Source organism: Salvia splendens, chromosome 1 (genome assembly GCF_004379255.2).
Source record: "Salvia splendens isolate huo1 chromosome 1, SspV2, whole genome shotgun sequence".
Lineage (NCBI taxonomy): Eukaryota > Viridiplantae > Streptophyta > Magnoliopsida > Lamiales > Lamiaceae > Salvia > Salvia splendens.
In genome coordinates, this window is record NC_056032.1 from 2162252 (window position 1) to 2187168 (window position 24917).

Sequence of the window (24917 nt, forward strand, 5' to 3'; positions counted from 1 at the left end):
AGAAGAATCCGAAGAGGCAAAAGACCTCTTCGGATCCAAAGAAGCAGGAGTCGACTTCGGCAAGGGGGAAGGGGAGGATTCAGAAACCCCCAAGAGCGCCAGAGAAAGACGTGGTCTTGGCGCCTCCTTCGGAACATATCTGTGAGCCCTTTTTATGGCCCACGGACTTCGCCGAGGTGAATTCTCTTCTTGATTTTCTGGCCTTGCTTTTTTCCTGTATTTTTTGTGGCCCCTCGGTTGACTTTTTCCTTTTTCCATTTTCAGAGGAACGATATGCTCTCCAAGCTCGTCGCCGTTGAACTCTCCAAAGCGTCCAACGATTATGCTGAGATGCAGAGGAAGTTGGCGGCTGCTCGTCACCAGGCCGAACAGGCTAAGGCAGACTTTGAGAAGGCCAGAGCTGCTAGGATCTCGGCCCAGGATGAAGCCCAGTTTGCCAAAAACCAGCTCGTCATCCAGCAAGAGCAGACGAAACGGAGGGATGCTGCCGCCGTGGTTGCCCAAGGGGAGGTTCTCCGTGCTTTCGCGGAGAAACTCTTTCTGAGCAATCAATTTTCGGCCTTTGTCGGTGATCTGCTGAAACTGATGACCGATAATGCCGAGCAGGGGCCCGAAGTCGTCCTGCCGCTGTACGGCCGAGAGATAGCAGCTCGTCTCCAGAGTCTGCCGCTCCTTGAGGAGCTTGCTTCGTCCTCGGTCCTGCTTTCTGCTGACCGAGTTCGTAGTTGCCGAGCTGACCGGGACGAGAATATGGAGGCTATCTTTGCCTCCTTAGGGCAAGTTTCACCCGCTCCAATTTTCCACGGAGAGGGTGAGACCGAGCAGCTTGATCAGCAGACCGGAGACAGGCAGGCCGAGCAAGAGGTGCTGCTGATCGGTGATGGGGGCACCGAGCAGGCTAGGGGGAGCAGGGAGGCCGAGGCTGAAGCTGAGGCAGACAAGGAGAAGGAAGCTGAACCTCACCGAGGAGCCGGAGACGAAGCTGGCGGAGTATGATTTCGTCTCTCTTCTCTTAGTTTAGTTTCTTCCTTCTTGTAAAATGGCCTTGAAGCCCTCGTGTAAAAAAATTTTTTCTTATGAATGAAAAAATTCTTCTTTCTACACTTGTGTCTTCGTATAGCTTTTCGTACTCTCTTTTACTCCTGTTGTGGTTTACTACCTGCTCAGTAAACTGAAATGCCGAACTGACATAGCTGCTTTGTATTCTTAACTCTTAAGGAGCTGGAGGTACTTCACTAGAAGCGGCTGTACTCTTCCGCTTTAGACGAAGCTGAGAAAAAAGCCATAGCTGACCAGATGAAGAATGACGAACTCTTGGCTTGTTTAGTGAAGCTGGAGGCCGACAATAAGGACTTAGAGTCCGAAAAGAAAGATCTGGAGGCCGAGCTGAACACTGCCGTCGCTGAGAGGACTGCGTATGAGGATTTCATCTGCAGGCGCGGGGGAATGACCATCTCTGAAGTTCAGGAACGAGTTGACGAACTGTGGGAGGAATATCATGTACTCCGGAGGAACAATGCGCTGGAGAGCTCGGCTTGCCAACAAGTCGTGAAATCATTGCGGCGCTGGGCTTCTCGGTACGACATCATTCTTTCCCGGCGTCCCTCAATCGAGAGATTCCTTAGGCATTTCCCGCCAACAGATGGTCGCACTCCAGCTCAAACCCCTGATTCACTTGCTCAAAACCCTACTCCAAGTCAGCAACGAACTCAGGAACAACCGGAAACGTCAAGACGAGAACGGACTCAGGAGCAACCGGAAACGTCAAGACAAGGACGGACTGAAGTTCGTAGAGGAGCTGTGATTATGAGTGAGCAAGATCAACAAATGCTTCGTGAAGAGACTCTTCGCCGCCGAGGTGCCAGAACTTCCCGGACTCAGGGAAGAGGCGGTAGGTCGATCAGAGCATCTCGTCGACCTGCTTATTCTTCAGCTGCCGAGAACGCCCGAACTCGGCTTCACGAGGATTTTTTGAATAGGTGGCTCAACTTTAGCAACCGTGGACAGTAGAATAGTCCTTTGTAATAGCGTAACGCCTTCTCGTAGGGCAGCGGAGTTGTATGCCGAACAAGTTTTAATAAATGAAATCTTCATTTCGCTTCTATCACTGCGTATTTACAGCTCAGCGAAAAAATTTCATCGTGCTCGTCCTCGGTCTTATGAAGTAAACTTCTTTGACCGGACTCGTCCTCGGTCTTATAAAGTAAGCTTCTTTGACCGGACTCGTCTTTGGTCTTATGAAGTAAACTTCTTTGACCGGACTTGGTCCTCGGTCTTATGAAATAAACTTCTTTGACCGGACTCGTCTTTGGTCTTATGAAGTAAACTTCTTTGACCGGACTCGTCTTTGGTCTTATGAAGTAAATTTCTTTGACCGGACTAAGCTTGTGTCCTAATTTGGCGAGTTTTATCGCTCGGATCGGACTTTCCCTTGTCCTAATTTGGGGATCGGACTTTCCCTTGTCCTAATTCGGCGAGTTTTATCGCGTGGATCGGACTTTCCCTTGTCCTAATTCGGCGAGTTTTATCGCGTGGATCGGACTTTCCCTTGTCCTAATTCGGCGAGTTTTATCGCGTGGATCGGACTTTCCCTTTGTTGCAGTTCGTTTCAGACGAACTGCTTGTTTCTTAAGCTGAATTCTGGTCTTGTATCCTCCTTAGAAGCTTGGACTCACAATCGTTGGCTTATACATGTTCTAAAAAGGGGATCAGCCTTCGAAGAACAAGATACCTCAGTAACATTTGTAAGAGACGACACGCACATAGACAGACAAAACGCACATAGACAAACATGAAAAACAAGTAAAAAACAAAGAAAGCACATACCCCTAGGACCGAACTAGACACAAGACTGACTGACCGGACTGTCTCTTACAAATGGAACTTCTTGAGGTTGGAAATGTACCATGTTCGGGGTACTTGTTCTCCTGACATGTGAGTCAATTTGTAAGACCCTTTGCCGAGGACTTCTGACACCCGATATGGACCTTCCCATGTGGGTTCGAGTTTGCCCAGCTTTTCTGCTCGGCTTACTTCGTTGTTTCTCAAGACGAGATCTCCCACTTGAAATTGCAGCTTTTTCACCCTTTGGTTATAATACCGGGCTACTTGCTCCTTGTACTTGGCTGCTTTTATGCAGGCCAATTCTCTTCTTTCTTCGGCCAGATCTAGTTCGGCTCTCAGTCCGTCATCATTCATTTCTGAGGAGAAATTTAGAGTTCGGGGACTGGGTACGCCGATCTCAACCGGAATCACTGCTTCAGTGCCGTACACCAGACTGTACGGAGTTTCACCGTTGGAGGTTTTGGGTGTAGTTCGGTAGGACCATAGGACTTGAGGGAGATTTTCTACCCATTGTCCTTTGGCTTGTTCTAACCGAGCTGAGCGGGCGGCTTCTCAGGATTGAGACGTGGCCCCAATCGGTCTTGCACCGGAGTCCTTTGAATCCTTTCAGAAGGAGTTCGGCGAGGATGTCCCTGATCGCCAAAAGGAGTTCGGCGAGGATGTCCCTGATCGCCAAAAGGAGTTCGGCGAGGATGTCCCTGATCGCTATGATCGGGCTTCCTCCTGTCTCCTCGGGATGAGCTGTCTAAAGACCGTTTGCGACGGTCTGCCTCATCGGCACGGGAGAACTGGTCCGCAATGTCCCACATCTCTTGAGCTGTTTGCGGACTGCATTCCACGAGCTTTCTGTAGAGAGCTCCGCGCAGGATTCCATTTTGGAATGCCGAAATGACAAGTAGATCATTGAGATCATCTACTTGTAGGCATTCCTTGTGGAATCTCGTCATAAAGTCGCTGATCTTTTCGTCGCGACTTTGACGTATAGAAAGCAGCTGAGCCGAAGTGATTCGGGCTTCCGCTTTCTGAAAGAACCTCCTGTGGAAAGCATCCATTAGATCTCGGTAAGATCTAATGCTGCCTTTGGGGAGGCTATCGAACCACCTTCTTGCGTTCCCGATAAGCAGCTCGGGAAACAGCTTGCACATATGGACCTCATTGAGACCCTGGTTCGCCATGTTATACTGATAGCGTCCCAGGAAGTCATGAGGATTCACTAACCCGTCATAAGTCATCGACGGAGTTCGGTAGTTCTGTGGCAAGGGAGTTCGGGTGATATCGTCCGAGAACGGAGTCTTCAATGCTCCGTACATGGCGAACCCGACATCTCTTCGGTATGGAGGATATGGAGTTCTCCTGTGATTCCGGTACCGAGGAGGAACAGGAACATGTCGGGGTTGAGGATTCTTCTTCCTGGAAGACACGGCAATACTGCGGTAGTGACTTTCATGTCTGGATGAGGAGGGAGAATCCGCCGTTTTCTTCTCCGGCTTTTGGCTCTTTTGCAGGAAAATTAAGAACTCTTCCTGCTTCTCGGCCAAAAACAACTTGACAGCCTCGTTCAAATCGGGCTGCTGGGAAGACTCGGTGCGATGAGTCTTTGAGCGGCTTGTTCCTTCTCCGTGAGAACTGGAAGTAGATTTCTCCCGAGGCTGTTTTCCAGACCTGCGGGCTGGACTAGCTTCCTCATGGTTATCACGGACGGAAGCACGGGTATTATGTGATCTGGTATGCATTTTTTTGGTGGAAGAGGATCAAAAACTCGCTTTTATCACAGATTTGGTTCTCCTCTTCCCACAGACGGCGCCAGTGATGGTTGGGCGAATTTTTGATGGTAGTAAATGCAGGTAATAAATACAGATCACGACACAAGGAATTACGTGGTTCGATTTACTGAGGTAAATCTACGTCCACGGGAAGAAAGGAGGGCAAGATTGTATTGCTTGATCTGGTTTACCAGCTTACAAATACAGACTTGCTATATGATATTTGATGTCTAGAGCGCTCTTTTTCTCCTCCTTAGTCTATCTGATCTAAGTTCTATTTATACATTGAACTAAGATCGTGGCTTGCATCACCACTAACTAGGTCGTGGCTTACATCATCACTAATTAGGTCGTGGCTTACATCATCACTAATTAGATCGTGGATGTCGTGGAGGTCATGAGATCCTGCATGGGTCCACCACTAAATAGATCGTGTAGTGGAGGTCGTGGAGGTTCTGCATGAGTCCACTATCTCCCAGTTCGGTTGAAAACTGAGACCGAACTGCTGAACTATTGCCGAGCAGCTTTTGCCGATCTGAGAGTAGAGCTTGATTGGTCGGCTTTTACCGAGCTGTAGGCTGGGGCCGAACTCTTTGGTAATGCCGAACTGATACTCTTCCTTGGGCTTTGGGCTGATGGGCCGTCACTGCTATTGGGCTTGTTTAGTACGTACCCATCATATATCATGTGAAGAAGTAACCTATAAATATGGAGTGGAAACCCCACGACATCTTTTAATTACCAAATCTTAATAATTAAACACATTTATTTTCTAGTGGATAGAAATGATTTCAAGAAATGTATTGATCGCTCTTTTCTTAGTTACAATTCTTCTTATTTCCTCACTAGTTGGAGATGCTCGAGAAATCACTGAGAAATCCAATAGAGTTTCGTGCAAGTACTTTCTTAATGTCAAAAGTTTCAGAGTCGTATTGCCGATTAATTTTGCTTCTGTTTTCATGTGTTCGTGCATTACTTTTCTTTAATTTTGCTTCTGTTTTCATGTGTTCGTGCAAATCGTGCATTACTTTTCTTTATAGTCATTTTAAACAGAATTTTGCTTTAGGATGTATGTTGATCATCGGCGTATTCTGAACTGCTTCTATACTGTTGCTCGTCATTTTTTTCGCTTAAACGTTTTGTAATACATAAAAAATTGACAGTAAACAAAGTTTTTATTTTCATTTTTTTTAGTAAAGGAAGTTGAGCAGCTAAATGATGATCAATATGATTGTGGAGTGCCCGGCTGTTGTGGAAGTGACGCAGAGAGATTTTGCCATAACAACTTCTCATATTATATATTTAAATTTTATTATTATTTCTGGAATTTCAGTTATGTAGCTTAGCTGATTAATAATTGTTATAAACTTGTATTGAGATGTTTCCCAAATATTCATCCATAACTTAGTATTCCAGTAACTACTTTCGAGCCAAAAAAATTGTACAAAATCTTTTTTATTTCAATTTTGGTCTTTCAAGTTCAATTGACTTGTACAACTACGGCTTGGTTAGTCCTAAAATCGACTCAAGTTCAAGTCGAAGGTGGATCCGGTAGGGGCTGGCCGACCCTACCATCAGTTCACGAAGGTTAGAATATTCCATTAAACTCTAGAGTTGTAGCAGACAACACGGTCTGACAGCTCCGCTCCAATAGTTTTGTGCTTTGTCCGTCAACTATTGCCAGCGATGACCAGTGCACCATCTCTACTTTTTTTTACCTTACAAATTTTATCATGAGTCCACATAGCAAAATCATAATTATGTTTAAGTCACGAGATATATTAAACTTTAAAATTTGTGTTTCAATAAGATAGAGACTCCTATTCATTCTAATAATCATACAATAGACGTTGTTACCAATTCTTCATAATATATACAACTTCATTAACCAAAGTTTTACTTTACTCAATTTGTAATAATTAACCAAAAATAAAAAATATATGAAAATTTTAAAAAATGTACATAAAAACTATTTATGTTAGATTGCTAGCCCAACCTGATCCATTTACCAAATGGACCTAGGTTTGGCCCAATTGTTTTCAAAAGCTAGCACAAACCACTTCAATTACTGGCCTGAGCTTCATTGGGTCTGGATTAGGCTAGATCGAGTCTGCCCAGACCACTTGACAACTCTAACGTCGTTGTGTCAACGCAAGGCGACGCTCACATACCACTTGATGTTCCATGTCTCGTATGGGCTAATAACATTTTAGGCCTATACACCTTAGACATCGAAACATGAGCCCAAAACAATATCATATGCGCTTAAATATCGTACTAATGAGACTAGGGATATCCGAAAATAGGTATTAGTTTGATTTGATTGTGAGATTTGTGTAAGCTTGTTGCCTCACCTAATTGCATTAAACATAAATATCATTAAAGAAATTGCGAAGATGAGGTTTTGTCACCACTTAGCTTCTTAATTTCTTTCTCTCTTAATTCATCCATTTTGTTTGTTTTATCTCTTATATTTATTAATTGCGTCGTCGACAAATGAAATTATATTTCATGAATAAATAAACTAATAAAAAAATATTAATGCAGTTCTAGAATATATGACTTGGAGGCTAAGCAAGTTATTATTCTGGTTTTATTTATTTCCTAGTTGATAGAATTAGTAGATGGAAAGATATTAGGAGAAATTGTTTTTCCTTATATCAAATTAGGTTTTCCTTTTTTGATTATTTCTTTTTAGTTATTTTCCATAAATTTAGGATTTTTCTTTGCGCCTCATTGTTGAACTTAAAAGACAGACTTTAAATATATAATTTTGCATTGAGTTTTTATACTCCAGAATTCTCATTTAGTTGGGTTCTTTATCTATCAGTCATTCTCATACGTTTCTGCTTCATTCTGCATCAAATATGTATATACATATATTCTCAAGACCTTAAATTTAGCCCTGTTTGATGAAGAGCTAGTCCGACGATTAAAAAAATTGTCTTTTGATACTAGCGACTACCTTTTTCACCGTGTTCGATCCTATTTGCGATTGGTCCAACTTCCTACTTTGACAAATAAGAATTCATTACCATTAGACTTTTTCAAAGTTGAGTTTAGTAAAAATAGAACATATGTCCATTCTAATGACCATACAAATGAAAAGGCCTTACTATAAAATATATCTTCACATAAATAAAAGCAAAAAATCAACACACAACTTGGTCTCCTCAAAGACATTGCTCCCAAATCTCACCTAATCGGAGACTAATAGCAATAGATGCCTTAAGTTGACCGCTGACAGTGATCAATCACCAAAAATTGAAGTATAAATATGAAAGATAAACATACAATTGTTTTCAAGTCATTGCAAAAACAAAGAATTTCATAGCATAATATGAAGAAAATGGGACCCAAAGCAATTGCTTTTGTTGGCCTTTTCTTAACCATGTTTCTTCTACTTTCGTCACAAGTTGCAGAAGCTAGGCAATTCAATCTCATTTCCTCTGCACAAGTTGAAGATAGACAAATTTTTTATTTTTCCAAAACAGTTCGCACATGTAAGTATTTTTAATTATCTCCAGATTTATTTATTTTTAGTTCGAGAAATCCAGTTTTTTTATGCATATATTTTATATGTATTCTCCTTAATTATGATACTTTAAAGTCCGGAAATTTCCAAACGAACAATTTCAACGAAATCTTTCAATTTCTTATTTTACTATGTTCAACTCTATGTATTCCTCTATCCGTAGAGTACATTGAATGTACAGAAATGATTAAATATGTATCACGAACTCTTGCTCGCCAAATTTTCAGCTCAAGCATTTCAGTTTTATAAAAATAAATAAATATATGCAACTAATTATGTCAAACCGTCTAGCACGTTAAGATTAGTCACATGACACTTATAAATCCATACTCAAACCCATAGGATTTTGCATAATTGTATGATCCGAGTATCACATGAAGGATTATACCAATTTGAACAAATAAAACAGTTTTGAGTTAGAGTGGATTGAAGATATATATAGCATGAAAATATTATTTATATAATTGATTTACTAACTCGATTAATTTGAACTCATTAGTGATGCAACATGAAGATCTTCCAGTATATCCACAACCTCCATGCAAATACGGCTGCAAATGAATACTAAAACGGCGACGTCTCATTGCTGTTTTATTTTATTAATATAGTATCATGTTTCTATTCTTTGGTAATATTGTGAAAGTTTTTGGAATAAAATGATCATTTATTATCTTACATCTTTTAATTATTATAGTCATGGAGGCCCATGGGCCACAAAATTAATATGATCATTTCGTTTAATTATCTTATATTACAAGATTACATGTAATTAATCAAAATGACGGATTCATGTGGATTGGGTTTGGGTTCGACCAACCCTGCCTTTAGCCCCTTTCGACTTTTAGAACTGCCGCTAACTCCACTAACTAACGACGCGCTTATTCATTATGTTCGACTTCACAAATTCCTATTTGAGATCGATCAATTATCACATGTATGATGCCTACTCGTCATTAAATTGTTCTTAATTGATAGCCTTATAAAGTACTTCTGTTTCATCGTTATTTGAATTAAAAATAAAAAGAGTAATAAATCTACAATAACGACGCATATCAATATTTTCTTTGGCTTCACTTTTTTTTGTGAACACGTTTTTTTATTTCTAAGATGTATATGTACATTTTCTAGTCAGACATAGCACATGACTTACATCTTTCCTTTTTCGAAGTTTTTCACTTTTTCTTGGTTTCACTTGTTTTTCAATACTAATTTTTCCATCCACCAAAATAGAATTCACTTAAATTGGAGCCCCTTTTCAATGTGATTTGACGTGAGAACTTAAGCTACATAAATATCTCCATTTTGTGAATACATTTTTTATTTCTAAGATGTATATTTACAATTATTTATATCGTTCTATTATTAATTAAAAATAATAGAAAAGTACATGTTGGTGTAAACCCATTCTATAATATCCAGGATAAAGAAAAATTAGAGACAAATATAATAACGTTTTTCAAATTGTGAGATATTGTTACAAAGCGGACAATATCATACTAATGTGGCGTTTGAGGTGTATCAACTATTCCTAACTTATGACAATCTTAATTTGCCAAATGTGGAGTACATATTGTCATTACATAAAAAGTTGAGATGAAATGCTCCACACCAATAATAGAAGTGTTAACTTCACTCTTTCTACTCTTTATGAGCTCATTACATGAATTAATAGATAATGTAGTGTGAAAATTCATAATACATACCGTTTATGGACATGGCAGTAGCTTAGAGTAATAAGATGGCAGCAAAACAAAGAAGATAGTGTATGCAAGCAAAGCAAATGTGTTCTCACGCTGCTGTTTTGAAGAGCTGCCTTAACGTCTCAAATATCTCTTCTGCTGTTGCCCCTCCTTTCACGTAGGCGATGAGCGGGCTGTCTCCCGGGACTATATCGTCTCTTAGGTAGCTTCCCGACGTCCTGAGCAGCTCCTCCGATCCTTTTCCCACGACGTCTTTCATGATCAGAGTCTTGTGTGTTCCGGATATCATCTCCTCATAATCGGTGTCCCCAGTTTCTCCGAGAACCACACACATGTTGGCCACGTTTAGTCGCCAACGCACAAACAGATACCTATTCCATAACAAAATAACCTCACCACGATCGAAAATAAAACCCTAAAAATCACCATAAGATTGGATACCTGAGAGCCTGTGATCGTGATGCGAGAAGAGGAACGGCTTGCATTCTTGTGGAATTCCGGCAATACATCAAGTGGCAACGAAGACCCCTCATCCGAAGCTTCTGTCTCAAATCGTCTACTTTTCTGGCCTGTCCGAAACCAAACTCAACTTCATCTCTTCATTCAAAAGGTTTCAACTTAAAGAAGATTTCGTATTTTTAGAACTGACCTTCCTGAGATCCTTTATCACGTACGACAGGCAATGAGAATTGCTCGATTTAACATCAGGTTCGATAACACCGGACGAATGGCTTGATTTCAGTCCTTCTGCCGTGTTCATTAGTTTCCAGATGGTCTTCTTTAAGCCTTCTGAACCCCATCGATACTCGATATGCGTCGCATAGTCTGGATCAGGACAATGCTTTCCTCCCTCCTCTGTGTAAGTGCCTGGATAATACACTTCACTACCACTGCTACATATCAAGGCATCAAAATCATTTAGTTTGATATTTCCCGACTTCAAAAACTCGGACAGCTCGGACATTGGCATAGCTGTCGACAATGCAACTCCCGACTGTCTTCCAAATTGTGCATCCAGCTTGATCGCCTTCGAGATCATCTGGATCAGACTGATCATCTTCTTTTCTGGCGCTCCATCGCTGTCATAGCAGTCAATTGCTAAGACTATCAGTTTACGTCGTTTCCTCAGCACCGGGTACTTGCTCGGTGCATCACTCAATTTCCTGTCAGCATCGGAATCTCGTGCCCCTGGCTCCGGTTTGTTCATTTTGCTCAAGAGTTTCTTGACCTGGTCTTGCACCTGGTTGTCGCTAGAAGCGGCCATGTCGAGTGACTCGTTCAACAATGTTTTGTCACCGTCTATGGACAACCTCAGCGATATATCTGTGACGTCTTTGAGCGAGTCGTTTAACGAGTACTCTGCAGCTTGCTCGTCTGCTGGAGTGTCGGTCTGCCACTGCGGATGCCTCATCCGACACGCTGCCACCCTTGTCAAGTATGTTCGGCAATGCTCTGGCCACGAGAAAAGATGAATGTTTTTTAAGCCGTTCTTTCTGCATTCGTTCCACAAGTTTTTCTCCGACACTAACTTAAGAAGTGCATCAGCGATCGCGTTCTGATCATGAGGATCCACGAGAAGACCGTTATGAAGGGCCTGTATCGTATAAAAACAACTGCATCACTAAACAGATCACCTCATACCATATCTCAGCATGTGTTAGCTTTATTACCTGATGAATATCCACCGGTCCGCCATTCTTCGTTGCCACCATTGGAAGTCCATGAGCCGCAGCCTACATTTCCGAATTACAATATTCACATCTTTTTATACCAAATCCAAATATGAGCAGTGCAACAAAACACGAACCTCGATTAGTGTCAGTCCAAAGGGCTCAATGACAGCCGGATTTATGAAGACTCCCTGTGTTGTGACATTCATATTCAACATATAATGAGAAAAGATCATAGAATAGGTGTATGACAAAAAACTGTGATGATTAAAGTTTCAAACAAACCTTCGTTTTGCCAGCTAACCGGTATATCTCTGGAACATCACATTGCTTGTGATGCTTAGGGAAAGCCACTTGCCCATAAAGGTCATACTTATCGATTAGCTTCAATACAGTAACGAGCACGCTGGCATTGCCCCCCGACATTTCATCTATATCGTCCCTGTTCCCCATTATAAGAGTCTGCAATGAATGCCATAGTCATATGTACCATGTCATGAGCTAATTTTAATCCATAAATTAGAGAAACAAACTGTGTCAGCCGCCGACTTACAAGATTTGCAAGCTCGCGTAATGGCCTGCACTCACCAAAGGCTTTCACAAGAGTCGTTATGTTCTTTTTTGGATCAGGACGCGATAGAGCTAGAATCATTGGCTTGTGTGGATTGGTCAAGAACCGCATCACCTAAGGAAAATCGTGCAAGAAATTGGTATGAAACGTCGACCGGAGTGCATTATTCTGATGGGAAAGGAGAGTAAACACAGATTGGATGCTTACTTCTGACCATATTGGAGGTACTGCTTGGGGCAATGAACCTTCATTTGTTAGTGCCGCAATGTCGCCATCACCTTCAGCAATATCTTCTTGAACCACGACGTTGCTGAAGTCCATCCCGGGAGGAATAACCTGCAAGTAACAATGATTTTGAGTTCGATTCATACCCTGGAAATAAACAAAGTCCCAAAGAGTATTCTTACCGCCATTCTAGGCATGAAACGACCGTGAGAATTGACCCCGCGTCTCATTCGAGCCCTCAAAACTTTCTCAAGCTTTACATCAAAACCATCATACAGTCCCCACTGTTCCTCGATCTCCTGCTTAGTACTCGTGATAACCAGCTCTGCAGCATCCAACGAAAGCTCCTCTGCTTCGATCCTCCTCCTAATCCTGTACGTGGAATTAATATCCTCTTTCGATTGCCTACCCTGCTTAAGCAGCTGTTCTAGCTTGTTTCTACCCAGAGAGTGCCCTGTCAAGACCATCGGAACATTTAAGGCACCTGAAAGGAGAGCAGCACTATCACCTGCATCCGCATAATGACCGTGGATCACATATGGCCAGACCGGCTGCCCCCCACCAATTTGTTCTCCCAAAGCCTTCGACATATTGAGAATGTGAGCGAGGGCTCCATCAACAAACTCCTGGATATGAGGCCATAACAACTCTTTGCTAAGATACTTGTCTCGGGTCCCGAATGGTATCCTCACAATGTAAGCCCCACTGCTTTCTCCGAGGTTCGCTTCCTCAGGACCGGTACTTAGCATTTCCGTGGGCTCACTATAACTCCAATCTACCTCTGTAGACAAAACTTGCCTTGTGAAGAGATCTACTCTGTACACACCGGGCATCTTAGCAAGTGCTCGAGCAACTTCTACAACATATTTTATCTATCATTTGAACTAAACTAGTTAGTGTAAGCACTTGACAAAAAAAATCATTGGATTGGTTATATATTATAACATGTATACATACTATCATTACCTGACCACCGGTATCAGAGTCCCGACCTAGTTCCATATTTTCACCACGGACAAGTCCATGTAGACTAACCAAGACGACAAATTCAATCAGATACTATAATGCAGAATCAAACTACATTGACAAAATCAGCATACAGAGTATCATAGCAAAGATGCTCGAGATAGTAGTGACACCTTATGAGAACAATATAAAGCTTCTTCTCCTTGTTACTATCGGACCATACTTCCAAGGTTGAGAAGTTACGATCCAAGTGTTTCGTGGGGCTGTCGGGTTTAACTGGCTCTATTATGTCTCCCTTCTCTCCGTCAGACAGGTCTTCGGACATGTCATCCGTTACATCCTTGCGGCCTTCCTCTCTTTCCCCCTCCCTTTGTGCTACACGCTGCACATCCTCCCATTCCAACTACCAAACACATATGTTAATTGCTAAGACCGAGTAGCAAGGCTTATATATATAGACAGATTAAACAACCATCAAACCATTCCAAGATTCATACAATTTTATAAAGGCACACCTGAATATAAGAAGGGCCACATAGGATTAATGAAACACCATATGAAACTAAGTTTTTCTTTGATATTGTTTATTAAAGTAAAAAAAGAGATTTTGGAATAGACACTATGTGACCGTCATAGAAGAAAATTCTGGGGAAGCAGAAAAAGTTGACACAGAATAAACAGTATTTGACAAAAAACACTTTTTGCTCTAGTGTTGAGATATAGTAGCACTTTAAAAAAGATGTAAAACAGTCAGAATCAACAAAATTCATTTGAAAAAACAACAGTAATCGAGAATTTCTCGGCTGGTAATGACGATTAATCCGATGAAAGCGAGAATGACAGAGAAATAGAAGAAGAAAAACAGAGAATAAGTTGTAGTACCTGTTTCTTCATGCGGGCGAGGTGTCATCTTTTGCTAAGAATAGATTCAAACAAGTAGCTTTCGCAATGGCTTCCATCATCTTGCAATAATTTTGGTGATTCTCATCAACGGCACATGATATGAATGACTCAAACTCTAAAACAAAAAAGCAACCAAAGCAATTACTCTAATGAAATAGGCATATTTTTGTGATACTCTATAGATTCCAACTATATAGGGAGTGGCATTATGCCAACTTAAGAAAAGGGCATCTACTCATGTTCTTTTATCAGCTATCACTTTTTTGTTCTTTCACTAGATTGTACTTTGCACATGTTGATAGTGTAATGTTTGGTGTATGCCTCTGTGTTTTCTCCCCGTTCCATGTTAATTGAATCATTTTTCTATTTTCGAAAGTTTCAAGATAATTAAGTCATTTCTATTTTTGGTGAAAAATAATTATCTCCTTTACTTTATCATCTCTTCATTTCTCTTACTTTATTCATTATTCACTTAACACACTATTCTTAATCTCCGTACCATTAAATATGAAAGTTTACTTTTCGGCACGAGATTTTATACAGTGTTGTTTTGTGAGTTAATGAAGAGAGAATAAAGTAAGAGAGAGTGAAAAAGTAGAGATTATGGTATTTCCATTTTACGAAACGTTTCATTTTTAATGAGACAATCCAAAAAAGAAAACATTTCATTTTCAATAGGACAAAGGGAGTTGTAATTTAGTAGACTATGAAGTCATGAGACCAAAACCTAGTTTAAATGTTTTCCTTCTATTCAATAGGTCGAGAGTTGGAATAACCTAAAGGTGCCCACGGTTCCGGAACTGCCAGTTCCGGTTATAGAAATTGCCGAACCGGAACCGAACCTCAAGGGTGTTTCGGGTTCCGGTTCCAAAACAGCCGGTTTCGGTTCCAAATCGGTGGTTTTCCGGCAGTTTTTTACGGTTTTTCACGGTTCCGAACTGCCGATTTTTTGCGGTTCCACCTAGGTTTCACAGTTTTCCGCCGGTTTTTCACGGTTTTGGATCGAAATTTTTTGAACCTGAACCAAACCACGGTTCAAAAATCGATAGTTTCGATTTGGGTAAATTCTCACAGTTTCGATTTTAACCGCCGGTTCGATAAACCTTGGGCATGTCTAGAATAACCCCATAACTATGAGGGATATATATGGGAAATCACTCCTGATCCTTTTTGTTTGAAATAATAGTTTTAAATGGAGTCCATATATACATATATGAGGAGTATAAATATTTTTATTCGATGGATGTATTCATATCCAAACACTAAATATTAGTAAAACTCAAAACACTTGTAGTCCATTGGATCTTGTGATAATGACACGTGTCATCTAATAATGTAGATTTTTAGCCTAATAATGTAGCCCAGACAATAATGTAGATTTTTAGTCTAATAATGTAAATTTCCAGTCTAATAATGTACCTTGACTAATAATGTAGATTTTTACTATAATAATGTAGCTTATCATAACCATCCAATCCAAATATCCTGTGATTTGTATTGTGTTTTACATTAAGAAGTTGTAAGGACCCTAACACACCCCTTTTATTTGATATACTAAGTCATTATTAAATCTTCAATCTATTCATTTTAAAAGAAGTGTCTCATTAATTGAACTGCGCTTCGCCGGCTAAACTTGTGTATTTGGGCCACAGTAGTAGGCTTGGACATAATCTCCATTGCTCATTTGCAAAATGATTGTTTAGCCCATTTTCTTTCTCCTTGTTGGGCTTTAGTCGATTTAGTAACCCAATATCAATCAATTAAAGAATTCAGCTCAATGTAAAGCATCCTCCTATTTAATTTTGAAAATAGGCCATGAGCTCAATGTAAAGCATCCTCCTATTTAATTTTGAAAATAGGCCATGAAATACTACTTATTCTCATATTTTAACTTTGACGATTTATTCCCATTCTAATTTATCATTCAAAATAAACACATCAATGGTTATTTTTTAATGTAACCAACTATAGGGGCATAAAATATGTTCTTACAATAAATTATATTATACATAATACATATATATGATGAGTAGTATAGATGCATAGATTTTAAACGTTCGAGATATATAGCCCAAATCCAACACCATTACATAGAAAAAAATTACTATAATTTTAATTTCTTTAATTTTTTTAAATATAAGAAGGAAGTTAGTAGTACTATTAAATTATAAGCTTTGATTTGAGGCTATGAAAAAAACCGTCATCATATATATTTTAATTTTAGCGTATAATTAATAAAACAATAAATATAAACACTCATGGACTAAACAAAATTAAACACCCAGAATTTACGAGGGGATACGACATTTTCTTCTATCAACATGTCATGTGCATTTTCTGATTTTCTTGTGGTTCTAGGCTTCTAGCTATGACCGAATTGTTAAAAGTTTAAATTAAAAATGAACTTCGTAAACTTTGACTAAGGGAAGCAACCTAATTCGTTAGACCAATCTATATTGAGAATTCGATCTATTTAGTTTTTAAATTACAGAATTTGATCCCCATGTTTGGATTTAACAAACACTAGAATGACCGGATCAGTTTGAATAAAATAATCATCTCAATATAGGCAGTCGATTATATTTAAATAGAGTCCATTATTTTTTTTATTAAGATTTATTAATTTACAATAGAATTATATAATAAATTAATAAATCTTAGTAAGGAATTATAGAATCTATTCAAAATTATCAGTGTGAATTCGAATTTATTTGATGATTAAGATTTTATTTATTAAAACGGCGCGGCTGCATTCAAATTATATTGAAGTGTGCCACGTTAGTGAATGCTGCAAGGTACCCCTCTGTCCGCGAATAGTTCTATTCGCGAATAGGAGTCCCATTTTTTCATTTTAGTCCGTCCACGAATAGGAGTCTGATACAAGCATATCTTCGAAAATATCCCCAATATCCTTTTATTTATTTAGTATTGAATTATCACTTCTTTTCCATAGTTGATTGATTCACCGTATCTTTTTGGTTAGGATATTATTATATTTGATTTACTATATTTTAGTAGAATATCATTGTAATCCCATATATTATAAATATGTGTGGAGTCTCTCATATTATTCATTCAAAAAATATCAATCAAGTTTATCTTTTATCGGACCTTTATCATTTTATTGTTCTTTATCTTTCTTGCAAGTTTTCTTTTCAAAAAAACTAGAACGATAGTTGGCTGCTCGACAGGAATTTCCCCGCAAACGAACCAATATCTTCATCGCAAACTCTGGCAGTTATGTCTCGATACGAGTTTACTCATATCATCACTTTTACCATAAATGGTAATATGGTCTCATCTTCCACTACTAACTCGTTCCACTAACATTTAATTTAAAACTAATATATACAATTGAGACCTCTATTCCACTAACTTTTTTCCACCTACTTTTCTTAACATTTCTTAAAACCCGTGCCGCCCATAAATGAGACTCCTAATGGCGGACGAAGGGGGTATATACATTCCTTCCTCCCAAGAAAAATAGCTCTTATGTTGATGTTATGAGTTTTAATTCCTATATACTCCATTTGATAAAATATGAGATTAAAAGAAAAAAAATAATTAAAATAATAGTACTAGTTAGAGTTAACATTGTAGTTATGTTTAGCAGTGAGCCAGAGCGATATACTCCCTCTGTCCCATTAAATATGCAACATTTGCTTTTCGGCACAGGATTTTATGTAGTGTTGTTTTGTGAGTTAATGAAGAGAGAGTAAAGTAAGAGAGAAGAAAAAGTAGAGTGGGTATTGTTTCCATTTTTAGAAACGTTTCATTTTTAATGGGACAAACCAAAAAGGAAAACGTTTCATTTCTAATGGGACAGAGGGAGTATGTTATAACTGAGATGATGTATATGATTAATGTGAAGTGAAAAGGTTTAGCCCGCAGGGGCGTAGCGCAGTTGGCAACGGAGGGGCAGATCTTGCTGCAATGAGCCTGGGTTCGAATCCCACTGCTGTCGTGTAGTTGCTTCCATCTCTCAGGCACAAGTGTGAGGCCTTGGGAGATGGACTTCTGACAGCCAGTGGGTTAGGGACTCCCCCTTAACGGGGTACGCATACTGCGTACCCTGATTGAACCCCCTCACATGATGTCGGGCCGGAGTGTGGGGGCCGCTAAGATGACGGAATCGCCTTTTTTGCTGCAGTGAAGTGAAAAGGTTTAAAGAAAAGAAATTAATTAATTTTAATGGATAAATGAAAATAAAAAAAAATTGTCAGTTGTCATGAATGGGGCATTAAAGTACACCTATTGCCTATTGGTGGCTATTGTCTACAAATATGAATAAAAACATATTGAAATGGAAATGCTATTATATGCATTTAATTTCTAATCAATAAAAACCATATTGGGATCGAAATGCTAACTAGTGTTACTATAATTTAAACACCAACTAGTGTTATAATTTAATGATGGTTGACCAGATTAGCCGTCTTAACCCGAATTTAGCCGCCATAAAAAAACAAAACCACATATCTTAACCCGAATTTACTGATTCAATCTGACAATTGTACAATTTGATAGATTTCTTCTCATGTGAATGTGTGAACCAACAAGTTGTCGCGACAAAATTTATTCAATTTTATGTGTTTTATCATTGTATAATGAAACAAAATAAAAAAAAAACCCATACTATCATACAAGATAGAACAATTTTTAAATAGTGGTGGTGTCTGCCAAATTGTTCGAAGGGGAACTTTAAATTTTGTATAGAAGAAAACCACGAGCAAAACATTCGCAATGAATACAAAAAAGTATTAAATTTATGAGTTAATTTCATATAAAATTACGAAGAATATGTCATTTCTCATTTGTTCCACACCTTTTAAAATTTAAATAACAAATTGTGAATTTTCAAATATTCTCAATTATCCCATCTAACAAAGTTTGTTTTATTATCATTTGTTTCAAGAGTCTTATGCTCAAAATCACATTAAAACACATTTGCGGTATATATATGGACTATGGTAGTAGTAAAAATTAACTACTCTATATATTATTGTTCATAAAATAAAATATTTTTCGGGCAGCTGCAGGATAAGTATAGTGAGGATATTGAAGCTCTGAAGAAAGAAGCAGCAATCATTCTCACGGCTGCAAATTCGTCTGAATTGATTGTGTTAGTTGACAAGCTCGAGCGGTTGGGATTGGCTAATCATTTCGAAACTGAAATCGAAGAAAAGCTCCGACAAGTCTACGATGATTCCGATGTAGACTACGATCTGTTCACTACCACGCTTCGATTTCGCTTGCTCAGACAACATCATTATCACGTATCTTGCAGTACGTCATTCACTTTTGATGTCTCACTCTTGCCTTCAAATTTTGTATTCCTTTTCTTCATTATTCTAAACATATGACCAAAATACGAATTTGGTCTAAAACATTCTCTTTTTGTAAACAAGTCCATAATATATGAAATCATTGTCGGAGTTGTCCTTTTTTACAGTTCCTTAAAAAAACTAACGGTCATATCACTGTGCATTTAATTTTGACCATTAGTTTTTTTACGGAACTTTAAAAAAAGAAGTTCTTCAGCGACGTTTTCATTTGTTATGAACCCGTTTTTCAAAAAGTGAATGTTTTGAGCCAAATTCGTATTTTAGTCATATGTTTAGGACCAAAATTGACCTGTACTCTTTTCAAATAATGAAGTTTTTACGTAATTTTTTTGATACATATTACTATTGCCCTATTTCAATCAAATAAAATTGGCATATGGATTATCATATTGAATTAAAATTTCCACATATATATGTAAAACTAGCCAAATTGAACTTCAACTTCTTGCAGAACATGTATAGGAAAGAGCTCTCCGAACTTTCCAGGTAAGATTAAAAATGATGATCTTGTACTAGATTTTACATAGACTAGGTACAATCTTATTGACTGAAAGTGTGGTTCCATCTCAAAACCCCGGCCTTTGTCTAGGTGGGGCAAACGCCCTTGTCAAAACCAATTAGTAATGAGAAGAGTGGTCTGCTAACTATTTGTATTTTCAACATCAGATAATGCACCTCTGAATATCTCAAAAAATGTATAATAACAAATGCATACCTTGAATATGGGCTTTTAGTTTTAATTCAGATCTTGGCCCAGTCTCATCGTTGAGCCCATTAACAACAAATTTAATCAAATTTAGTGTGATTTTTGAAGGTGGTGGAATAAATTTGAGCTTAAGTCGAAATTGCCATTTGTAAGAGATAGAGTAGTAGAATGCTATCTTTTGGGAACAACATATGGTTATGAAGCTGAATACAGTTGCATTCGACGAGATGTTGCCAAAAGTGTGCTAATGGTCACTGTTATAGATGATATCTATGACAATTATGCTGCACTTGAAGAAGCTCAACTTTTACTCGGATATTGGAGAGGTAAGTAAAATATATATTCTGAGAAATGTCATGCTACATTTGCATCACTTGTGAGTATCGTTACAACAATCGTTACATGTCAATAATTTTACTAAGTAGTAGTATAGTACATTATAAAATCAAAGCTTAATATTTCATTTTCTCTACAATGTCAAATATATGATCAATTTAGAATTAATCGAACTCTCATAACATTTCTATCCATAAATATAATTAATAGCAGTATGATGTAGAAGAATCTTTTTTCTATTACATTCCTTAGATGTAGATCTATCTAGATTGTAGTTAGATCCACAAACACGTGCACACGAAAAATAACTGACAATTAGGTTGACACTATGGATTAATTAAAGATTATCTTAGAAAATTTGTAACTAACCTTGAACTATAATTTGTCTCAGGTGGGACATGGATGAGATTGATGTACTCCCAGATTACATGCAAATTGCATATAGATTTATTATGACCATCTTTCAAGAATACCAACATGAAGCAGACAAACAAGATAAACTATTTGCAGTTCCTTGCTTCATAGAAACGGTATGTCCCACTTTTCATTTTCAATTTCAGTTTCAATCTCCTTCCCTCTTTATATGTGACACACTTTGGGATGTTCCCATATACAAGGGTATTTAAGTAATTTAATGAAAATTTTAAGATGTAATTATTCAATTAGTTAAATTTGGGAATCAAGAATTCAATCCATGTTAAAGTTTTCATGCACAAGGGTATTTAAGTAATTTTATGGACAATATTTTTTTTAATTTTGATTTAAAAAAAAATATCGTTGAGAGACTTTTGTGAATCCTACAACGTGAAATGTCTGTCTCTGTCACTAATAATCACTATAATCAATTGTTTCATATAGTAATTTAGTTTTGGGGTTGTGTATATACTCTAATATATACTACATCCGTCCTGGCTAAGATGACACATTTTTTAGTGGGCACAAGATTTTTATTAGCTGTTGGTTAATGTATTTAACTGAGGAGAGAAAACGTGGGCGCATGCAAGTACTGTTAAATAGAGAAAGATAGAGTGTTGAATTTTAAATGTAGAGAGGAAAAAGTGGTTGAATATATTAAATGAAGATATAAAGTTTACAAAAATAGTTTGTGACCTCAATTTTTAAAAATATAACCTCATTTCAATTTTTTAAGTATTTCATACTTTACGCATTATAGTTTAATATTGTCATGCATGAAAAATCAGATATTTAATTTCTTTCTACATTTTAAAAGTTTCGTTGAAATTGTAAGTTAGGATAGGATTTTTTATTGAAATTTCAATCGCGTCATTGAATTTGAATACTTTAGCATAGTACTATATTTACTCAAATTTAGTCTTTATTAACGTCGGATTATTATACACTTCATTCAAGAAAAATGTGGACACCTAGATATGACACGAGTTTTAATAAAAATTAGAATAATTTAGATAGTGTGGGTTTTGTGAGTAGAGAAACTTTCCAATTTAATTGCTTCTATTTCTTATTAATATATAGTATAATCATATATGTGTATGCATGTGAAGCGCGAGAATAAGAAGGGAGAATTGCCTACGGTGGTGGATTGCTATATGAAAGATAAAAGCGCATCGAAGCAAGAAGCGCTTTCCAAATTTATGGAATTAATTGAGATTGGATGGAAGAATGTGAACGAAGAATTGGTGAAGATAAATTGTGTGCCTAAAAAAGTGGTGGATAAAGTTGTAAACTTTGGTAGGATAGCAGAAGTGCTCTACAAGAACAAAGTGGATGGCTTTACCTATCCAGAAAAGCAATTAGTATCACATATTGCTGATCTCTACATCGATTTGTTACTCTTTAATTAATTTTAGTGTGAGTTTACTTTGAGATATGATGATGAGGAGATAAGATCTATTTATCACTTTGATTTGACTATTATGAAAATTGTGGCAAACTATTTTGAATTTTGTACAACCTTTATTTCCATTATGCCCAACGGAAAATGTTATAGAAAAATAACATCTCTTAAATATTACCTTGGACGAAGAGAATATATGATAATGGCTGTAAAAATCGTGGAGACCTACTCTGTGTCGCCGCCACCGCCTGGCGGCGGCGCAAAGCAGTCGCTTCCTCTTGTATACTTCGACATGATATGGCTCAACTCCATCCTGACCGAGGATCTCCACTTCTACCCCGTCAAATGCTCCCGATCTCATTTCCTCAACACCATCGTCGTCCAACTCAAAAATTCCCTCTCCCTCACTCTCAAACACTTTTACCCTCTAGCATCCAACATCATTTTCCCACTAACCCCCTCTGCCATGCCTGTCACCGCCGCCGCCGCCCTCGCCCTCACAGTCGCTACCTCTGACGCCGACTTCTCCACCCTAGTCTCCAATTCCCCCAAACCTGCCGCCGAATTCCATCAATTCGTCCCACAAATGCCGCCGCCGCTTCACTCCGCCGCCGACATCAGATTCGGCGCCATCGCAATCCAACTCACCCATTTCCCCGACAAGGGAATCTGCGTCGGCCTCACAATCCATCACTCCGTTTGCGACGCCAACGCCCTCTCCCGCTTCCTCTGCACGTGGGCCGCCATCAATAAAGGCGGCGATTCAGATTCAGATTCTATCAAGAATCTTCTCCCTTCTTACAGCCGAGATTCCATCCAAGATTCAGACAGACTGACCCTATTCCATTGGAATCAAATCAAGAAAAGCAAACCAACTGTTTCACTAACCCTTCCCCTTCCTAATTTCAACAAATTAGTCCGAGCAACTTTCAAATTAAGCGACGCCGAAATCAAGAAGCTGAAGAGCTTCGCCACGATCAAGAATCCTTCCACTTTCGTGGTAGTCTGCGCTCATCTCTGGACCTCCATGGCAAAACTGGACGACGACGACAACGACGAGCCTTATTACTTAGGCTCTCCCATCGACTGCCGCCGCCGCCTTGATCCGCCGTTTCCGGACAACTACTTCGGCAACTGCGTGATGCCTTTGCTTGCCGTCTCAACACATGGGAGGCTGAAAGGGAATGGAGGGTTCGCGGTGGCGGTGACGGCGGTTGTGGCGGCTATCAAGGTTGTCGGAAAAAGCACGAGGGTGTCGGAGTTTTTTGAGAATCGTTCGGAAATAATGTCGGAGTTGATCGGGAAGAAGGCCGTTTGGGTTGCGGGATCGTCGAGGATCGATCACTATGGTGAAGATACGGATTATGGATGGGGGAAGGCAGTGAAGTTTGAATGCATTCATACTGATTTTCAAGGAGCAGTTCATCTTTGTAAAGGTAGAGAGGGAGGAGTGGAGATGGGGTTGTCAATGGAGAAGGGTAAGATGGGTATTTTTGCAGATGTGTTTAACAAATTCTTACACATCAATAGCAATTTGTGATTTTCTGTGTTTTTGCAAGTGATTTCATTGTGGGAAGAAAAATAATCTATCTGCTCATGTAGTGTAGATAGAATGATTGTAACTTTATTTAAATTTGTTTGGAGGCTAATAAAGTGGGGAAAAGTTGTTTTTTTTGTTAATGTGTTTTAGCATTATTAACTAATGCGAGCTAATACTTTCAATTATATGTCGCTCATAGTAAATTAGTAATAACTGGTTATGCTACAAAAAATTCATAGCTTTCATGGAGCTCAGTTGAAAACATGGATTCCACATTAGCAAGTAAATTTGTCACTCCATTATATTCTCTATAAACATGATCAATCTATACAGTTTAATCTCGAAAATCATAATTCACCATCTATACCTTTTGAGTTTGGTCAAACGCCCAATTAATTGCCAATATACTTCTATCTTAAAAAAAAAGAGTAGTTATACAATTTTGGGGACGAAGGGAGTATATTATTATTTTTGTTTTATATTGACAACTTGAAACACATAATAAAACTTTTGAATAAATTTAGCCCACCATTCACTAATAATGGCTCATCTATTCTTTATAGTAATATATACATTCGCCACAGGGGAAGCCGAATCTCAATGGCTGTGAAAATCGTCTAGAGCTATTCGCATAGATTAAATTAATATTTAACTATATTTAAAATTTAAATATATATTTTAAAATCATTATAATTAAATGTTTACAATTATTATATTATAAGTAATTTTTATTATATATTAAATTAATTATATATTAATTTTATTGCTAGCCGTCCAATTAATTCATCGACCTAAAATCCGGACCCCATTCACATTCCTAATCTTAGTTAAACATTTAAAAGTTGATTTTATTTTAACACGCCCATATACATACTATATTAATTTATTTTAGTATTTTTTTCATATAAAAAAGTAATCTTTTAAAGTTCAAGTCAAACATCTATACTCGGACAGCGGATCATTCATTATAAAATACTCCTTCCGTAGTACCAAAAAT

General features: G+C 38.3%; 2 protein-coding genes and 1 pseudogene across 4 annotated transcripts; 2 read left to right on the forward strand and 1 right to left on the reverse strand.

Annotated features, from left to right (window-relative positions):
* Positions 1-9754: 9754 nt before the first annotated feature.
* LOC121807650 (probable sucrose-phosphate synthase 2) lies at positions 9755-14303 on the reverse strand. 3 transcript variants are annotated; one of them, XM_042207934.1, is made up of 12 exons: positions 14157-14303; positions 13448-13677; positions 13275-13338; positions 12491-13180; positions 12291-12419; positions 12066-12197; positions 11798-11974; positions 11650-11703; positions 11513-11575; positions 10492-11436; positions 10284-10411; positions 9755-10213 (listed from the first exon to the last, which is right to left on the reverse strand). In XM_042207934.1, the coding sequence occupies exons 1-12, from the start codon at positions 14166-14168 to the stop codon at positions 9931-9933; spliced, it is 2907 nt and encodes a 968-aa protein (XP_042063868.1). In that variant the 5' UTR covers positions 14169-14303; the 3' UTR covers positions 9755-9930. The 3 variants fall into 3 exon arrangements, with proteins under 3 accessions (XP_042063868.1, XP_042063871.1, XP_042063872.1); XM_042207937.1 differs by lacking the exon at positions 14157-14303 and adding an exon at positions 13790-14126; XM_042207938.1 differs by lacking the exons at positions 13448-13677; positions 14157-14303 and having other exon boundaries at positions 12491-13192; positions 13275-13320.
* A 4841-nt stretch (positions 14304-19144) lies between these two features.
* LOC121757489 lies at positions 19145-24060 on the forward strand (annotated as a pseudogene).
* LOC121757495 (anthocyanidin 3-O-glucoside 6''-O-acyltransferase-like) lies at positions 22583-23920 on the forward strand. The gene has a single exon (XM_042153030.1). The coding sequence runs from the start codon at positions 22583-22585 to the stop codon at positions 23918-23920; it is 1338 nt and encodes a 445-aa protein (XP_042008964.1).
* Positions 24061-24917: the final 857 nt, after the last annotated feature.

Coding starts and splice junctions, on each gene's coding strand:
- LOC121807650 (XM_042207934.1), bottom strand. Junction 11,576..11,649: donor TTGGACTGACACTAATCGAG/GTTCGTGTTTTG, acceptor TCGGAAATGTAG/GCTGCGGCTCATGGACTTCC. Junction 10,412..10,491: donor TGATAAAGGATCTCAGGAAG/GTCAGTTCTAAA, acceptor GGTTTCGGACAG/GCCAGAAAAGTAGACGATTT.
- LOC121757495 (XM_042153030.1), top strand. CDS start 22,583: ATGGCTGTAAAAATCGTGGAGACCTACTCTGTGTCGCCGCCACCGCCT.